The sequence below is a fragment of the Limulus polyphemus genome, unplaced genomic scaffold (genome assembly GCF_000517525.1).
Source record: "Limulus polyphemus unplaced genomic scaffold, Limulus_polyphemus-2.1.2 Scaffold95, whole genome shotgun sequence".
Classification (NCBI taxonomy): domain Eukaryota; kingdom Metazoa; phylum Arthropoda; class Merostomata; order Xiphosura; family Limulidae; genus Limulus; species Limulus polyphemus.
This window is the reverse complement of record NW_013665705.1, coordinates 186709-207708: the sequence shown is the minus strand read 5'-3', so window position 1 is coordinate 207708 and position 21000 is coordinate 186709. Positions and strand designations below refer to the sequence as shown.

At 35.2% G+C, this 21000-nt stretch overlaps 1 protein-coding gene across 2 annotated transcripts in view; it reads left to right on the top strand.

The window, feature by feature from the left end:
- LOC106469272 (TBC1 domain family member 30-like) overlaps positions 1-21000 on the top strand; it is a 178569-nt gene that overhangs the window by 12410 nt on the left and 145159 nt on the right. The window contains exon 2 of one of the 2 annotated variants that reach the window (XM_013929761.2): positions 15817-15981. In XM_013929761.2, the coding sequence (XP_013785215.2) occupies positions 15817-15981 (165 nt within the window). Of the gene's footprint in view, positions 1-15816; positions 15991-21000 lie in introns of both variants that reach the window. The other variant, XM_022398425.1, reaches the window with a different exon arrangement.

Genomic DNA, 21000 nt, shown 5'->3' with positions numbered 1-21000 from the left:
TAAATTAGGGACGGATAGCGCAGATAGCCCTCGTGTAGCTTTGCGCGAACTTCAAACTTTCTGTCGTTTGGAGCGTAAATACGGCAATAATTGTTACCAAAACTAATCCACCAATCGTGTTTTTTATCAATAAATATTTGATTTATTTTTAGAGGTGGAAAGCGTAAAGTGCCTTAAGATAAATTATACACTTGACGTTGTGCAATGTTAGTCACAAAATATGTTTGCTTGTTTTTTTTTAACGCAAAACTACACAATGGGATATCTGCGCTTTGTTCACCGTGGGTAATGGAGCCCCGGAGTTTAGTGTTGTAAGTTTATCGCTGATTCACCGGGGAACCAGGAAATATGAAACTGAAACACGATAACTCAAGCGTTTGGGGAGACTAGGATTTCTTTCTTCTTCAGAAGAAGAAGGCCGTATATAAAGAAGAAAGGTCTTCTTTCTGAAGGCACTTATCATGTCTTTATTTTGTTATTGTTTAATTCTTGATACTACATGAAGGCTTAGGACAATGAATGAGTTTTATTAGGTACATGTAGAATGTCTGAATTACTGTTATTATGGTATTGTATAAAACAAAAGTTTTTTTTGTTTTTTTTTAAGTTAAGCACAAAGCTACACAATGGGCTATCTGTGCTCTGCCCACCACGGGTATCGAAACCCGGATTCTAGCGTTGTAAGTCCGCAGACATACCGCTGTGCTACTGGGGGGCCAAAACAAAAGATATGAATGACAAAAATTATCTAGTGTTTTTTTTTAATTCTCACCACAATGTACTTACATCGATAAGGCTTTAATATTGGCAAGTCTTCACTAACATAGAAACTCAAATCTCGCCATATGTTGTACAGTAAGTCAGCGGTGCGCAAATTTTTTATGCCCCTTCCCGCACCCCGTACAACCTATTTATGCACATGTAATTTTCCCTTATTAATTGTTGTTAATAGTAACATTCGTGCGGTAGTTTTTAAATCTTCTTTATTTTTTATTTTTAAATTTCATTTATATGCTCCTTTTGTCATAGATAGTTGCGCGCCCCCTACCGACTTTGGGGTTCGCGCCCCCACAGTTTGTTTGTTTGTAGTTAAACACAAAGCTACACAAAGGACTAGCTGTACTCTGCCTACCACGGGTATCAAAATCCGGTTTCTAGCGTTGTAAGTCCGCAGACATACCGCTATGCCACTGGGAGGGGGGCATATCAAACAGAGGAATAATGTTTGTTCGTTTTTCGTCCTCCGGTGGGACAGCAGTATGTATCCGGACTTATAACGCTGAAATCTGGGGTTCGATTCCCTATTGTAGACATAGTAGATAGCTCAATGTGGCTTTACTCTAAAACAAACAATGTTTTTTTTTTAAAAAATATGATAGTGCTTTTCATTTTTCAAATGGACTACAGACTTATAAAATACAGATTTTTGTGATGAAGTCAAAACTTCACGGTTCTGGATTCTGGACTCTAGAATTATAAAATAGCGACTTTTGTGATGAAGTCAAAACCTCATAGTTCTGGGTTCCGGACTACAGAATTATAAATACCGACTTTTGTGATGAAGTCAAAACTTCATGGTTCTGGGTTCTGGACTACAGAATTATAAAATACCGACTTTTGTGATGAAGTCAAAACTTCGTGGTTTTGGGTTCTGGACTACAGAATTATAAAATACCGATTTTGGTGATGAAGTCAAAACTTCACGGTTCTGGATTCTGGACTACAGAATTATAAGATACCCGCTTATGTTATATACTTAAATCTTCATAATTCTAGCTTTGGTATATAAAATTATGATACTGTTATAACTTATGTTTTATAATCTAGAAGTTTCGAGAAATATGTATTGTTGTGTAGCTGGAAGGAAGTTTAAATGAACGTGATGGACGTGGCCTTAATGTCTGGAAGTTCAGTAAACAATTTGAAACATATATAAAATGCGAGTTAGGTTAAAACGTGTTAGTGAACTTGTTAGTCAGTTCGTAAGTAACCATTATATGATTGTCATGTCTATTACTGCAAGTCATCTAGCTAGTTCAGTACTGTGAATATCGAGTTTGCATTTTGACCAAGAAATCTAGAAATTAGCAAGTAAGCAGAATTTCTATTAGAAGTATTCATTTATTTGTTAAGTTATGATAACCTTGGAACTTGAAGAAAGAGGTAGGAATGTAAAAGAAGAATTGAAAACAAAAAATCAGTTTGATCGAAGACAAAATCGAGGAACTTACAGAAGATTAATAGAAATAATACAACAAAAAAGAAGAGTTACAAAAGGACAACAACGAAGTAAAAACGATATAATAATAAGCCATCGACCCCAAAATAAAACTACCTGGAAAATTAATTGGTTAATGCAAAGATTAAACCACCCACATTTTGTTTTGCATCCACTTAAACATTTTAACCTTAAACATCATTAGTAACGTAGAAAGTTTTTAGGAGGCATAGGATGCGTGGTTTGAAATAACTTCTAAAATGAAAGAATGACGTGAAAAGCAAACTATTCACCTTGCCGCTCATTTAAAAAGACCAACTTTAACAGCATTAAGCAGAGTCGTAACAACTACCAGGCGTTAGTGGCCTTCTTATCAAACAGATTTGGAGTGTCACATCAAGAGAAACTTTCTGATACAAAGTCTAGGTGTAGCGTAAAGGGGGAAGAACTGGGTCTTAATCGAATTCCCTGATTATGTGTACAGAGAGGCCCATTTATTTCATGTAGATGTTGCACGTGAATGGTGGATTCGTGAACACGCAACAACTTCTTAGATGTCTTAGTGGATTAGGATATGTAAATTAGACTAAAACAAAGTAAGTGTACGTCATTAAAGGAAGACGTTTAGTTAGAAATGGAAATAGAATAAATTAAAATCAAAATTAATTACAACTTGAATATATATATTGCCAGGAAATGGAGACAAAAGCTTTTAAGAAATATAAACTGCTTTGGAAGTCGGGATGATTGGAATAGGATATTGATATAAGTATGGAGAATGTGGACATTGCATCGAACAGTGTAATAGATTAGCCTTTGATAATGAACTAAGAATACGATATCCTGAGAATAGGATACTATATCTGCCGCAACTGAAACAAAGAATGCATTATTTAATCAATCCATTCCACGAGTCAATCGATTCATTATAAGAAGCCTTGTAACGTATTAATTAATACTTGTTCTACAGCTATAACTACTCGAACTGATCCGGAAGTGAAAGCTAGGATATGGCCTCTAGAGATGAAGGAAGAAGATGGATTGATGGGAATAACTAGTGATCATAAAGTTCCAGCAAGAGGAAAGGCGTCACCATCGAGAGAGTGTATTGGGAACTGACTTCTGGATAATTAACATTAGGGAAGTGTGCGTACTGGAAACTAATTTCTGAGTAATAGATATAAGGGAAGAGTGCATATTGGAAATTGACTTCTGGATAATTAACAATAGGGAAGAGTGCGTATTTGTAACTGACTTCTGAGTAATTGACATTAGGGAAGAGTGCATATTGGAAATGGACTTCTGGATAATTAACATTAGGGAAAAGTGCGTATTGGGAACTGACTTCATAGAGAAATAAACATGTGGGGTTAAACTTGTTACATTTTTACAGTCCATGACCAGGAAATCCTTACGTTCTACTCGACAATAAAATCACCAGAGGTTGGACTTCTAGTGACAAGAAGGGTCGAAGCACAAGATAATAAAGACAACCAACCTATGAGCAAAAGAGCAGAATCTAGAAAGATAGGCAGTCTACCCCAAAGGTCATCTATCTTTGTAATCTTCGTAAGTACGTTGGAGTGAGAATGGCGAACTGCTTAACTTCAAAGAAGACTTCACCAGAGATAAGTAAACCTACCAAAGAGCACAATGCTCTTATCGAGATCATTTCTAATGTATTACTAGTGAATTCTCTCGACCAAGTATCTGAAGATGACTTCCTCAGTGACGAGATAACAAATGATGATAAAGGACAATAGGTCATCCCATCTTTATATCATAAGCCATGGAAAAGAAAATCACCAAAGAGGTCTGGTGGCTGGACAATTTAAGGAAAATAAACAAGCGAAGAAAAAATAGTTTGTTTTATTACTCAAAATTATAATTGTATTTTGTTTCACATATTCAATTGTGATTTCATATTTATATTTATGATTATCGATGTTGTTAATCGTTAAGAGTACTTTATTGCTGAAGGTTTAATTTAAAAGTACCATCATTTTCTTATGTGATGGACTGTTTAAGAAACTTCATAATCCAATGAAGGACCGTTTTTTGTCTATTTCTTCTTCTTTTTAAATCTAGATGCTTCTATAACTATGTGGCCTGGCATGGTCTTGTTGTCTTCTATAACTATGTGACCTGGCATGGTCTTGTTGTCTTCTATAACTATGTGGCCTGGCATGGTCTTGTTGTCTTCTATAACTATGTGGCCTGGCATGGTCTTGTTGTCTTCTATAACTATGTGGCCTGGCATGGTCTTGTTGTCTTCTATAACTATGTGACCTGGCATGGTCTTGTTGCGAGGACGCTAGATTCGCGATCTATGTCGCGGGTTATTATTTCAGCCGTAGGGGCGTTATAATGTGACGGTCACTATTTGTTGGTAAAAAGAGTAGCTCAAGACTTAGCAGTAGGTGTTGCCGGCCAGTTGCTTTCCCTCTGGTCAGCAGCTGAAAATTAGGGACGGCGGCAGATAGCCTTAATAAGTTTGCAGTAAACAAGCAAACAAACTACAAATATGTAATGCTGTTTAGTAAGAGAGGGGTTTAGTGTGACGTGACAAACATGGCCTTAATATCCTGAACGTCCTTTAAAGTTTGGGAAACAATCTGAACCATTTGTTTGTAATAAGAGAGATAGACTAAGAGTGTGTTAGTCAGTTAATGAGTAATCGTGGGCATCGCTTGGACTTTATTAGAGTAAGGGTTTTTCTTATTGGTTTGGTTTCTGTTCATGGTGCATCTGTTTTAAGTACGTATTCATGCATATGTATAGGCACACACGTAAAACTGCACGTGATATGTCAAGAATTCGATTACTAACAAGTCATGTTGAAATAAATATTCATGAAGTTTTGAAAATAAACAGGATACTCTTTACTCGTTACTTAATTGAAGTTTCTTTCTTTGTATGTTTACGTGCAAAGTAACTAGAGAGCTATCTACGCAGTCCCTAGTTTCCAGTGATATTGAAAAACGGGACAACTAGCCGTTCAGTATGTTTGAATACTTTATGGTTGCACTAACGATATTGGTTTCGCTGTTTATCTGTAAGTTGATTCGTAGAATGAAGGTTTATTTGTGGTCCGAAGGGGATTAGTTTACATCCCCCCCCAGCAACATCCCTGGTAATCGCTGCATGATTTAATCACTTTCGTTGTGCCTGCCAGTCAGTTAAACAATTAGTTGGATCAGTATTGTGAATACTGAGTTTGGAAATAGTGACATAAGAAATCAGAAAGTAAAATAATTTATGTTGCACATAACATATTTGCACTTTTCAGCGGTCTTTTAAAATTAAAATGTCTTGGCTACTATGGATATCCAAGTACGTTTGCTTGAGTTTTATTAATTTTGTTTATTTATTTTATAAACACGGCATTTCAGGGATGTACATATAAATAGACTCATTGAACGGATCTTTCCTGGCGTATTTTTTCAAAGGGTGGGAAATTATCACTTATCAAATATATGTTCACGAATGACAATGATTGAGAAGTTGACGTCCATACGTAAACAAAGTACAGAAATCTTTCCTCGCAAGCTTTGTAATTAGGTTGAAAGTTATAACTTACTAGACGGTAGTCCGAAGGTGGTCACGTGAAAGAAAACGACCAAAAAGTTGATGTTGTGCGCCGATAAATATATCACAGGATCTTTCCTACCCAATTTTGTTAGAAAACGGGAAGTTATTGTTTATTTAATGGCTATTCGAAAGTGGTCACTGATCAAGTAGTTAATATTATGTTCACAAAAAAAAACACAATCTTTCTTGATACTGCCGACTTGTGAATTCCAGGGTCCGTTGTTCGTGTCCCATTATCACACTATCGCACTCCGCACTTTTGGAAGCTGTAGATATAAATTCCACAATTATATAAGAATAGCCCTAGAGTCTTCTGTGGGTGGGGTTGACTAAGCTTGTCTAGTCTATCAGTTCAAAATTAGGTACGGCTAGCGCAGATAGCCGTTTTGTAGCTTAGCACGAATATCGGAAACCTTAATAACAAGCTGTATTACAAGACGAAAAGTTATCACTTAATGAATAGATTCGGTAAATCTGTAGTAACTAAAGGAAAATATCTCCAACAACTAGCTGCCTTTTAGTTGTGGGGAAAATTTTACTGTTTTTGTATGAATTTTTTGTGTATTACTGTAAATATTTGTAAAGTAAAATAATCCAAATAAGCTTGTAGTTCCGAGGTCGATTACCGATAATTGGAAGTACTTACTAAAATACGAGATTCGATTCCCCGCGGTGGGCGGGGCGCGGATACTTTGCTTGTAAAAAATTAACAGGTTTCTAAAAATGTGTTATCAGGCAGGGGGCAGCACTGCCTATGTAGGGATGGTTCAGAGTGTTCATCGATATGGCATTTTTAATATTTCCTCAGTAGGTCATCCTTTTATAACAATATCTATGTAATGACTGAATCACAAGTTCTGGGAATGTCTGTAACTATCATAGCATATCTTTTTTCGTCTGCTTCTTTTTTATTACATGATAACTCAAAAATCAAAACACTGGTGTCAACCAATTTCACTGAGGTGACATAGTTTCAAACGGAGTATTTGCTTCTATGAGTATTATTAATAACTAATTGTAACTTTTTAAAAAATCATAATTCTGGTCTAAACGATGTTATCATTACCCCTTGAAGTTAGTTCTTTTTACAGACATTTAGTGTTTCTTAAAAAAGCTTAAGTACAGGGTGAAACAGGAATTACCAATAATAGATAAACAACTGGAACCTCATTGTATTTAGAACTAGCTTATTTAGAACTTGAGAAATTAACTTTTATGAAAGTAATAACTTTGGGGTTTTGCTGAGACCCAATAAATCACAAATCTAGCAACCAAAAAATGTTGGCTGAAAATTTAAAAGTTTCCAAATTGATGTTGAGAGATTAGCTTTTATGAAAGTAGTAACTTTGGGGCTTTGCTGAGACCCAACAAATCACAAATCTAGCAACCAAAAAATGTTGGCTGAAAATTTAAAAGTTTCCAAATTGATGTTGAGAGATTAGCTTTTATGAAAGTAGTCACTTTGGGGCTTTGCTGAGACCCAACAAATCACAAATCTAGCAACCAAAAAATGTTGGCTGAAAATTTATTAGTTTCCAAATTTTTTTGGGTACAGAATTTATTTTTAAAAATTACTAAATTACATGTCTACATTTTTTCATCTTATGACTTTAACTATCGTAAGAAGTAAATTACACTCAAGTAATACAATATTTCATCATTGAAAATTATGGTAATTAATTTTTGAAATACACTGTTAGAAGTTAATTTCCTTTTGCTAAGAAAATGTGCTTCTCATACTCCTTGCCCCCCCCCCAGTGGCACAGCGGTATGTCTGCGGACTTACAACGCTAGGATACGGGTTTCGATACCTGTCGTGGGCAGAGCACAGATACCACATTGTGTAGCTTTGTGCTTAATTACAAACAAACCAACTCATACTCCTTAAGGGGCTATAACCTCCTCCCCCATGAAATGTTTTAAAATTAATGTTCATATTAGATGTGCCTAACTGTTATTTTTAAAGATTAGAATCAGATATTTCATTGTAATTTCGCGAGAGATGAAAATATTGAATACATTAAAATCTGACATAATTTTTAACTCGCCAGCGGAGTTCAAAGTTATCTTAATGTCCCCATTGAGCAACCAACTAGCACAACATCGGTTTAAGAAACAGGTCAATTGTTACGGAAAACTGTTAATTTAAAAACAAACAATAAAACAAAAAAGTATCGCCTGAAGTAATATCTTTACAAAACAGTATGATGAAAATGTTGGTTGTCTCTCGTGGAACACAATACATTTTGTCCAACTTATAAATAACAGCCTTAAAACGGAATTCCAACAAAAACGATTCCTACTGAGACGGGAATACAACAAGGTTTTGATAAGGAGTAAAGTATATTACTCGTAAAATATGCCGTGTACATTCCCAAGAGAATTGAAAATGAGGTTAGAGGAGAGAGATGATGAGATCGCTAATGAATAGAAAACAAAACTACGCATGCGCACAACATAAACACATGAAAAGAACAATGTTTGTTAATACAACTCTCACGTTGTCAGTAAAACACGTTATATTCATCTGAGATATTATAGAAAATATGCTGTCTTTGTAGAAGCAGGTTTTATGGTGCTTTCTAGTCTGTCTAGTTACACACGATTTTTAATTATCCTTAATTAATGATGCTACACGACTGCTTGTTTGAGTGCCTGAGACTCGAGTTGATCTAGTTACAATTATTAATTAGGTTAGAAATTTTTATTCACGAAAGTTTAAAAGTGTTTCAACCATTTTAAGTAGATATTCTAAAAAATGTATGGACCACAACTAGATGTATTTGCAACCACTTCGTTCATCAGAATCTAATATTTTATAGTAGTCTCAGGACATTTTTGTTTGCACTGATTTTTATACATTACGTATTTGTTGCGGAGCTCTAACTCTACGACCAATCTCGCTTCACAGTAAGCATGACTGAGTTTAAAACCTGTTGAAATAATCCTATTCCTATTATACTTACATAAAAATGTATAACACAAATATTTCACATCTGGTCCATTCCTAAATCATTCTAAAATTTAAACGAAGTAAGTTTATTCCCAGAGGATTCAGGAAAGTACGTGGTGTACCCTGTGCATATTCTTTTTAATACTTAGTGTGTTTGTAACCAGGATTGACGAAGATACGTGGTGCACACTATCTATGTTCTTTTTAATACTTAGTGTGTTTGTAACCAGGATTGACGAAGATACGTGGTGCACACTATCTATATTCTTTTTAATACTTAGTGTGTTTGTAACAAGGAATGACGAAGATACGTGGTGCACACTTGATCTGTTTGTAAACAGAGCTTTAATCCTACCTCGTCTGACTCACTCTTGAGGATGTAGACGATGCTCTGAAACCAAACAAACACTCAATGATCAGAAAATGTTTGAAACGAACAAACAATGGCTTGAAAAGTAACCATTGAAATATATATATTTATAACATATAACACTGGGGTACATTAGTAACAGCTTATAATAAACAACACTAAACAACATCAGTGTTTACCGTGAGATAACAGGTCGTCTACTTTTGAGACCAAGAGGAAGGGGCGTAATACGGAACTGTGACGTTCGTTCCCACGAGTGATTTATCAGTTGGAGTCTCCAAGCCTTGTACTAAACAAGATTGAACAAGACAGACACTGCATGCACTGAATTTCAAATTTAATTAGTATCTCGAACCATCTAGGATGAACTGTGGGTTATGTATGCTACGATCGTGCTGTTCTGTATTTTAGAAAGTTCTAAATCGCTACCATAATTACCTTTGCGAACACCATTCGCAGTTTTCTTATTTTCCCTGAGCCCAAGGTAAGAAAAGTCATCTATTGTGACTCCCGCTTAAATTAAAACTTCACGTATCTCATCTATTTTTATAATTGCTATTTCAATTTATACACAATTCTCTACGTTCATTTACAAACTGACTTTATGTCAGTCGTTTCCAATTCTCATCCATGCTAATGTAAATTCTCCACTCTTAAACAACGAACCACATGGTTTACAACCAGTAAGGATTAAGTGAATAGCTGTCACAACGAAAACAAGTAAGATAAAAACAAAAAGAAAACTTGTTATCTTTTCCAACTTCACTGCTTCATCCAGTTGAGTTTCCTCCTCGGCTTTCGTTAACCTGGTTCCAACTTCGAACTTTTATTTCTACTTATTCCTATCAGGAATTGATTCATACCAGTGTTGTTTATTACTGGTAATCAATAACACATATATTTAAAAATAAGTTTCGTTTCTTACTAGCATTATATTACTTTCTTCGTTTGCCTCTCTCGGTTTATTCGTTCTCTCTCACATTTCCCGTTCTTCTTTTTTCTCTCTTTGTTGAACTCTTGGCTTTTATATTCCATTCTCAAACCGAGGCTGACAGGTATGTACAAGCTGCCCAGTGTCAGATAACAATACGAAGAATTAAATTGTGGCGGATTGCTACAAGTTCTTCAAATACTTATAGAATGATAGGTTTATTTTTAGTGAGTGTAAAACACGTAAATACACCAGTTTGATTTTCGATACCTCACTAGTATGAAGGCTTGGTTTGGTCTGATATTTCATTGGTGGTAGTGTCCAGGGTCACTGATGAGGAGTAGAATTCTCCGAAACTAGTCTGGCTCATAGACATAAATCCCAATGAAAGAATATACCATTCTAAGCTTTAACTTGTTGTTAAACAAATGTTTAAACAACTCTACTTATTCAGTTAGGTATCTTTCTATCTGACCTTGCACCTGTCTTCTGTATATCGGATTATAGCGTTTCTTAACCAAAGAGTGTCTTGTAGTACCTATATCAATGAACTTAGAAAGACAACTGTTCACTCCAATCATTTTCTAATGACTTAGAGTACTTTAATCCCCTAATTCTTTACAGACTGACAAAAAACCGGCCACTTTCTCACCTCTCTCAAATCATAACTACATAACATTGTATCTATATAAATAATACGCTTGCGTTTTCCTGTCCTGAACTTTTCTCGCAAATTTCTCCATCAAGCGCTACAAACCTCATTCAGAATTATCTTATCTGTTTTTTGCTTAGTTGTACCTTTTAATCCAACGAGTATGCACAATGTCATTGTCATCATGTGTTGACTTGCTTCGAGTTCAACTTTAGTTTTTTCATTTACAAAGTATTTCACACAAACAACACTTAACCCGCGTGTAATTTCCTAAATAATATGAACATTATACTAAATACAATAGTATCTCGAACCATCCGGGAACGTAGGTTGCGCTTATATAACTAATATCTCGAACCGTTCAGGGTGAACCGTGGGTTGTGTATGCTCAAGTAGTATCTCGAATCATCCAGAATGAACCGTGAGTTGTGTATGTTGAACTAGTATTTCAAACTATCTAACTTGAATCGTGGGTTACGTATATTCAGTTAGTACCTCGAACCATCCGGGACCGTGGATTGTATATATTTAACTACTATCTCGAATCATCCAGTGTGAACCATGGGTTGTATATATTTAACTAGTATCTCGAATCAACCAGGGTGAACCATGGGTTGTATATATTTTACTAGTATCTCGAATCATCCAGGGTGAACCCTGGGTTGTATATATTTAACTAGTATCTCGAATCATCCAGGGTGAACTATGGGTTGTATATATTTAACTAGTATCTCGAATCATCCAGGGTGAACCATGGGTTGTTTATATTTAACTAGTATCTCGATTGTTTTGTTTGTTTGTTTGTTTTGAAGTTCGCGCAAAGCTACACGAGGGCTATCTTCGCTAGCGTCCCTAATTTAGCAGTGTAAGACTAGAGGAAAGGCAGCTAGTCATCACCGCCCACTGCCAACTCTTGGGCTACTCTTTTATCAACGAATAATGGGACTGACCGTCACATTATAACGCCCCCACGGCTGAAAGGGCGCGCATGTTTGATGTGATGGGGATTTGAACCCGCGACCCTCAGATTGCGAGTCGAGCGCCTTAACCACCTGGCCATGCCGGGCCTAGTATCTCGAACCATCCAGGATAAACCATGGATTGCGTATTCAGTACCGTTTGCCCGTCTCTGTTCACTCTCAAGTACAAGTTTTATGTATGTTCATTTAATTTTATATATATGTATATATAATAAAAACATTAAAGTGATTAAAAAGGACCATTTTTAATGGTTAACCTGCTGTTTATGAAGTTCTGGATGATAGAGGATATGTAATCAGGGATCTTCTGCATCATATGATGCTTCTCTATTTATGTTTGGGTAAATTCTTACGTCGGCATATGTGTGTTATTTAGATAATTTTACATAACCTTTCTTTCTCTGTATGTTTCTATTCCAAAACTTTCTGTTTTTATAATAGTACGTGGAATCATTCATTCGTTTGTTTGAAATTAAGCACAAAGATACACAATGGGCTATCTGTGCTCTGCTCACCATTGGTATCGAAACCCGGTTTCTAGCATTGTAAGTCCGCTGACATACCGCTGTGTCACTAGGGGCGCGTGGAATCAGTATTGTTTAAATACTGACGAATAAAGAGGTATAATTTTTACTTCTAAATGACCAATAATAATTTAATTTGGCAAGATTTATATATTTTATTACCCAGTCCGTACCGATGTTTGATGGCGCCCTGTGCGACGTATAAATATGGCGACACCCCAACCCGAAAAATGTTCTTATTATTCTAAACATTTACAATACATTATATAAACTATTATAATCATTACAAATCATAGTTTTGAAGAAAAAAAATATCGTGCATACATTCAAGTTATCGTTCAGCACAGTTTGAGTATTGAATAAAACAAACCACTGAATTATTAATCAACAAGCTGAAGCTGCGCATGCGTAACTTCCGGACAGTTGAGCGTTTGCAAGCACACATTGAACAGGCAATACGGTACTGTTCGTACCATCTGCAAGGTCTGTCTTGAAGCAGACAAGCAGCCATTTGTTCCTTTGTTTGTTTGTTTTTAGAATTTCGCGCAAAGCTACACAAGAGCTATCTGCTCTAGCCGTCCCTAATTTAGCAGTTTTAAGACTAGAGGGAAAGCAGCTAGTCAACACCACTCACCACCAACTCTTGGGCTACTCTTTTACCAACGAATAGTTGGATTGACCATCACATTATAACGCCCCCACGGCTGAAAGGGCGAGCATGTTTGGCGGGACAGGGATTCGAACCCGCGACCCGCAAATTGCGAGTCAATTTTTTTTTATCTTTTTTATCATCCACCTTAAGCCTATTGGTTTTGGATGCTAAAAAAAACCATGATTTTTGACAGGATACTATTCTTTTTTTTCCGCTGATTAAAATATAATATACATAAAATCCAAATGTCCGTCTCTGTGTGTAACACTCACATTAGGAACCATTTTGAATTTAAGTTGCACTAATCATTCTCACTGATTTGTTAGTGTACTTGAAAATTCTTTTTATCTTCTCGGTGTGTAATTGTTTTTATCTTACGATGAAAATGAAAATTTGATGAACAAAGCTCGCAAAAAAAAGCGGGGCACCACAGGAGGAATTTTACAGAACCCCAACCCTTCATTTATTGACGGGTCGAGGAAAGCTAGTAATAAATAACAGTAAGTAAATAATGAGCAGGTTATACTATTTTCAGCGATTATTCAACATCTGTCAGTTCACTAAATGTATAAATACCAAGGTTTTTTTTAAATCAATGTTCGGATCTTCCTAGACTATAAATAGTGTTTGATAAAAAAAAGCAGAAAAAGTTTCTATGTACTCGTCTTCAAAAATCATGATTCTATAAAGTTGTTAAAGCAGTCTTCAAAAGCATTATAATCAATCACTCTGTTAGAAAATGTGTGAAAAGGTATGACACTGGATATATGCCCCTAGTGGCTTAGCGGTATGTCTGCGGACTTGCAATGCTAGAAACCGGGTTTCGATAGCCGTAGTGGGCAGAGCTTAGGTAGCCCATTGTGTAGCTTCATGCTTAACTTCAAACAAACAAACAAACACTGGATTATTGTTAAACGTATAACGCGATCTCTATTGGTAAAGATATGAAATGTTCTCAGCGAGAAAGGGTATGGCATAGAAACATTTTTAAAACAATGACATACTCATTATTATAAGTATGACACAACCTTATTGTTAAAGGTATGACGCCAACTCATTGTTAATGGTATGACTCAAACTCTTCTAAGGAGTAATAAACAAAATGGAGATCCCACCCCTGTATTTGGATGTAATCATATCTTACTGTCTTGAAATACAGTTTAATTGATGTGTTTGAGGAAAACCTTTTCCTTCTTTAAAAGTATGATCCATTTCCACTGAACAGGTTTCAAACATTCCACACGATACAACATCTTATTTTTTCGTCTGAGAGGATTGATCACAGTGTGGCTAGTAAACGGTGATAGCGTTTAGAGCGACCTCTATTGGTAACTATATGAAATGTTCTTTGCGAGAAAAGGTGTGAAGTGTTCTCAATATTATCACAGGCGTCGGGCCAAAAGAGCAAAGGTCCCTTATCTCTAACACAGGGGAGTGAGAACCAATACTTCTCTCCCGCATAAATTTCGATTGGTTAACGATTTTTCCAACCTGAATTGAGGTTTTGGTCCAAAATAACAGACAAAGAATGTAAACTGAAATGAATTTGACAGCCCGAGATAAAGTCGAATAAATAAGTCATGTAAGTTGTTTATCAAACTGGCTATTTTCACAATAACTTAGCTCCTTTTCCCTGATTTCCACCATACCTTCTTTCCGTCATATCTTGCACCCATTACATCAAAATAGGCCCAAAGTCTCACTTTAATTGCAAAACCATTTCAGAATTCCACTATAATTTATCAGTCTTAGTAACTAAGCTGTATTTGGGTCTAAAGAATATTATATTTCGAGCTCCATTATCTCCTAAATTTCCGTTTTGGTTCTACCATGAAAAGGAAGGTTTTCCCGCGTAAACACTTCACGAACCTCCAAATTTCCACGTGCCTGTCAGCTGGAGTACTTCTGATAAGCTTCATTATCTTCCAACTTTAAAAACTGTCCATTGTCCGGTTAAAAATAATTATTTGTCCGTTACTGCTAATTAAAGAAAAAATTCAAGTCTTTATTTCTCCAGTCCTTAAAGAAAGATAGTATTAGTAACAACTGCAACTCCTCTCGGGGAATTTGAACCTATGACATTGACAAAAGTTTGATATTTTGTCCAACAATTACGTACGTATCTGACAATTGGTCATAACCTTTTGTAAGATTCGAGAAATATAAGTCGAAAGTTTTAAATTGTGTTTTAGAACCTCTCGTGTCGAAATATGTAAGATTATAGTGTTAATTGATTACTGTAAAACCAACAGGGGTGGTTTATGTATAATAAAAAAAAACATAAACGATTTGTTGTTTTACCCATTAAACATAATGCGGTGTTTTCTGTTGGAAATAATAATTGTATTTTAGTGCTTTTATCTTCAGGCAGCTTTCCTAATTGTATATAGCGAAATGATTTAAGCACGATTGGTGGTGTGGACTGTGGTCAAAGTCTCGAGGGTCTCTAGACGAAACAATTATTATGATAACTAATGAAAGAGCAGCTTGGAAAAGAAATCAATTGAAAATTCTAAATTAAGAGCACTGTTTTTAATATTTTTTTTATTTACATTACACAGTATGCCTTGTTTTTCATTTCATAGATGCCCTGTTTTCATTTTACAGATATCTTGTGTTTTCATTTTACAAATGCCTTGTGTTTCCATTTCGAAGATGCCTTGTGATTTCATTTTACAGATGTTTTCTGTTTTCATTTCACAAATGCCTTGTGTTTCCATTTCATAGATGCCTTGTGATTTCATTTTACAGATGTTTTGTGTTTTCATTTCACAAATGCCTTGTGTTTCCATTTCATAGGTGCCTTGTGATTTCATTTTACAGATGTTTTGTGTTTTCATTTCACAAATGCCTTGTGTGTTTCCATTTCATAGATGTCTTGTGATTTCATTTTACAGATGTTTTATGTTTTCATTTTACAAATGCCTTGTGTTTCCATTTCGTAGATGTCCAGGACTTAAAAAGTATCGTAAAACAGCTCCAGAACCAGACTCATCACACGAATAACTCGTTAGTGCAACAGTTAAAACTTCGAGACCGTTTGATGAATAGACGTAATCGTAATTATGATATGCTCACTGCAGTGCTTCAAGCGATCTCACCAAAACGAAGTAAGTCGAGTGAGTTATTTTTTGTTTTGTTTTTATGTTCCTTGTTTCTAGAACGTTATCATAGTCTGTATGCTTTCTGATCATGTTTGTTTTTTCTGATAATTAAATAATTACTAGTTTATTAACAACCTTACGCTTCGGCTGCCAATTTACTGCAGCTTTCAGATGTGTTTTAACAATGACTAGTTTCGATTGTGACAAAGCCAGTGTTAGGATGAAAGTCTTGTAGTAGGAAAACATTGATCTTTTAGGACTAGCTATTTGAATGTTGCAGGAAGGATATTCGAGTTTTGTTTACTTTTATACTTAGGTGGCTAAGTACCTAATTCCTAAAACTTTAATGAAATTCTTTCAGAGATGGACGCTTCATAGTGAAGCGACACGTGATTGTAGGGTTAATACAGGAGTTCGTTTTTTATATTCTACAACTTATCTTTAAAGCCTAAAGAACTGGCAGAATATCTAAATTATTATATGTAACGCGTTATAATTTCAAAGCTTCAAAAGATGGAAAAGGTGGACATTCAAGATCCTGCCCTTTCTTGATTGGTTGATAGTTACTCGACTAGACAAAATTAAAATTTTATTCAAGTAATGGGAATTTTTAACTTTGTGTGATTTTGTTAATGCATTCGTTATGTATAATTACATTTTTAAAGTAATGCAACAACAGTCTGTTTTTGTATGAAACTGTCTTCTAACTTTTAAGTGTATTCATAATAAACAACACTATGCTGGCGGTAAACTAATGTTTATAAATAACCTGTCTCTAATTAAATGCCTGCAAACATTTTATGTTGTTACGTGTTTGTAAAAAAGCTGTATTTAGCGAATAGGTTGGTCCTCTTGTAGAACTTGGAATTTTGGAGTTGGCGAACCACGTTCGAATCTGTGCGAAGCAAATATATATATATATATTCCCCGCAATTTAAACTGTGATTGTGTAATATAAATGACATTAAACGATGTTTATATATAAATTGATGAAGTAACGTATGGGTTTGTAAAATTTCATGTCCATTACTATCCAATATTTTGCACTCCCTAACATATATTGGCAAACTATTTATTTATTACAACTATAAAGCCAAAATAGTTAGTCTTTCAATTCATAGATGGCTGCACGCACACATGAAATTCCTTATCCAAATACTATTCCCAATTTTGCGATCCTCAAACCTGTAAAGGCAAACTTTTTCTTTTTGGATTATAAAAGCATAAATTTTAGTTTTAGGTTCATAGATGGCAGCGTGCAGTAATTTCTTGTTCGATACTCTTCCCTATTTTACACTCTTCGTCATGTTTCAGAAAACAATTTATTTTTTAGGATTATATAGCCAGATGTAGTTTCTAGATTCATAGTTGACAGCACATAAGAAAAACTTTACAATTCATTTTAAAATAAGTTTTTGAAGTTTGTTACACCACTTCTAACAGAGAAATTATATATTATGGTGCAATAAATATTTTATAAAATACATAAAGGAAGTGCAACTGTAATTAATGGAAATGGTTACAATACTCATGGTATTTTTGTCCACATTTTGTTTATGACTCATATGTTACCAACAAATTCATAGACGTACAACCACTACAAGCCCAGCATGGGCAGGTGGTTAGGGCGCTCGACTCGTAATCTGAGGGTCGCGAGTTCGAATCCCCGTCACACCAAACATGCCAACCTCCGCCTTTGCCTGGTCCCGAGTCCAGGATGAGAAAGTAGGAGGGTTTGGCGTGGGGCTAGCAACTCCACCCCGTAAAAACCAACCTGCTACAAGTAACTGCAACAACAACTTCCGTTGGGAGGTGTTGTTGCGGCCCTATGCTCTACTGGGAGTTTACAGCAATAATAATAAAAAAACAACCAATACGGGACGTAAATACTTACGAACAGTACGATGTGTTTGAAAAGCAATTGATCTCTTGTCCCTCTGTGAAAAATTCTAGGATTAAGAGGGTTTTGATGTAAGCAATAAAATAAAACACACATTTAATCCGTTTTCATTTCCTTTATCATTAATGATGTTTAAAAAAAACAATGACTACGGAAATATACCCTCATTTGTTGGTGATAATTATTCGATACACTCATCACGTAGGAAGTGCCAGAAGTAGAAAATGAACGAGAAACAGAATGACCAAACAAGAAATATATGTGTGAGTGTAAACGATGGGACATTTTTTTCCACATTTAAATGTTACTTAAACGACGAAAGGGATGAGGCTTTAAATTTTACAGTGTTTTAAAAAGAAACTTATTCAGTTGCTTTGTCACCCCTCCCCCAATGCTCAGCGAAATCTTGAGGACTTAACGCACACAAGCTCTGGGCTCGATCTCATCAGTGGGCAGAGTGCAGCTAGCCCATTGAATAGCTTTGCGCTTAAACAATTCAACTGTCACGTTTTGAATTATTTATTTATTTATTATCACTATAGCTAAACATAAAAAGAAAGCGACAACATTAATATTGACCTTGGTACTGGTAGACTTTTAGAGGTAATTTGTTGTGAATATATAGCGTACATATTATTGGATCATTATTTGATAAACCTATATTGTGTTTCCCCTTTTTTTATTTTACAGTTCCTTATTTTACCCGTCAATTTTCACTTGACTCATCGCGCCCTCTATGTTACCCATTTTCTTTAGTCTGCTCCAAACAAAATAAATTACGATAATAGTAAAGTTGTGTGACATTAACCGAGAAATATAATAAATGGAATTTTGAAAGTGTTGCAATTCTTAACCCGGTCTCTTTGGAATTACTTAATCAATGAATATCTTAAGATAATAGTTTAATCTATCATTTAAATTATGCAGAGTAGATCAGCACTGTTGAAATATGGTCGTCATTAAAATGTAAACAAACATAACTGGATTCTAAGTAATAAAAGGATTCCGCTTGCAGTCATTTTACTATTTTTAGATGTGGAACAGACATTTATGTCATCTATTTTTCTCTGCATACATTCGTGTGAAGTTTTGCTGTTGTTGATTGAGTAAGTTATATTGTGAAGATTTTAAATCATCACCAAGTTGTTACAGTTCATGTCGCCACGTCAATGCATCTTTACCATAGCCCTGCTACTTTATTTCCATTGTAAAATGTTCCGTAGTAAGACTGTCATGACCCCTTCACACCACTCCTATCTGAATGCTTTCCATAATTAATATTGCTTCCAAGAACGACAGTTTCCCAGCACCTATTTCAAAAGTCCTATCGCACAGAAATCCATAGATAATTTGACTAATATGTCTTGATATGGACAAGCATGAATATCTGTTACATTAACCAGTTGTTTGATGTTTACGACAGTTGAACAGGAGGTATGACTGGAAGCTTTATCTTCCTGCTACCATACTTCGTTGGCCTCGTTCCCACGTGGAGATATTTCTTGATTATGTTGCTTACTGTTGTCAATGGCATTTTTATTCGTGGATTCTTATCTGTTACAAGATTGCAAGTTTTGCTTACTACGGCTGGGGTACCATTTGCTTCACTTTTCGTTTCATCCATGTTCATTTATTTTCCAGTGCCTTTTCAAATAAGTACAAGGGACATCCATACCAGTCTTATAAATTATAAATCCCTGATCTTAATATATGACTACTTTGCTGTACATCCTTCTTTATATCCGCAAGCGAATTACGGTAGAAAGTTTTTAGAGATATTTTTTTCTATATTATGCCTTTAGGATAGAACTATATAAAAAAATAAATAGGATTGGGTATATTACACTTTTATTTTTTAATTTGTATCATATCTGGCAGATGGCAGCACCATCTACATCATACCTGACGTAGCCATTTCACCAGTGTAGCGCGTGTTTGTGTATTCACAAACGATATGTATCGTTATAATAAAAAATAATACAATGACAAGTTTTCGTTAACATAAGGATGTACCATGAGTTCTTGGGTCAGCTGGATATGAGTGCACTTATAACTGTAAACTTGACAAGTTTTCAGCGATAAGAAACGGTCAGTAGTTCTTGGCTTAACGAATTTTTAAGCAGTTAGATTTAAAATTAGGACGAATCCAGCATCTTAAAAAAAGAGTGGTGGAGTGATCCGTACCAGCTAATGGCCTGACTATTTCTATTTTAATTTTTATCCTTCTAAATGTAGAAAATATGGATGAAACTGTCTTTATAAGTGTAATAGTATAATAATAAGTCTCGCGCATCTCATGACTAGATACTTCTCTTACTATTTCTGACTGAAAATATTACTAAATATGTTAATTTTTGCAATGTTTTATCCTAAATGTCAATGGACGTTTTCCTTTCAAACTTACAAAACATTTAAAGACGTCATATAATGAATATTGAACCGTATAACTTGCTAGTATACAAAAGTAAATGAAGCACTAACGCTGAGATCTAGATCTAATAGCAGGCTAATTGAAAACTTTTATCTAAAGAACAGGTTTCACGACGTCCCACGCTATGGATAAATTTCCTTTTTTCTTGTACACAATTTATGTTAATTTACGGTGAAGCTGAGGTTGATTAACTTGCGGAGAAAAAATAATTCACCATTCTATGGATTTTATTTGGTGAATTTCTATTGTGTGAAGTATCCGAAATACTGAGTGGACAGAACAAAAACTGAAACATAACGCATGTAGAAGTACATCAGTTGGTTGTCTTCTTATAGATAACCCAGAAACAAACATCATCTCCCAAGTGAACACTATAAAACTGGTACAAAACACCTGTACAAGAAGTACATCAGTTTGTTGGCTTGTTATAGATATCCCAGAAACAAATAACATCATCTGACAAGTGAACAATATAAAACTGGTACAAAACACCTGTACAAGAAGTACATCAGTTTGTTGGCTTATTACAGATAACCCAGAAACAAACAGCATCATCTGACAAGTGAACACTATAAAACTGGTACAAAACACCTGTACAAGAAGTACATCAGTTTGTTGTCTTGTTATAGATAACCCAGAAACAAACAACATCATCTCCCAAGTGAACACTATAAAACTGGTACAAAACACCTGT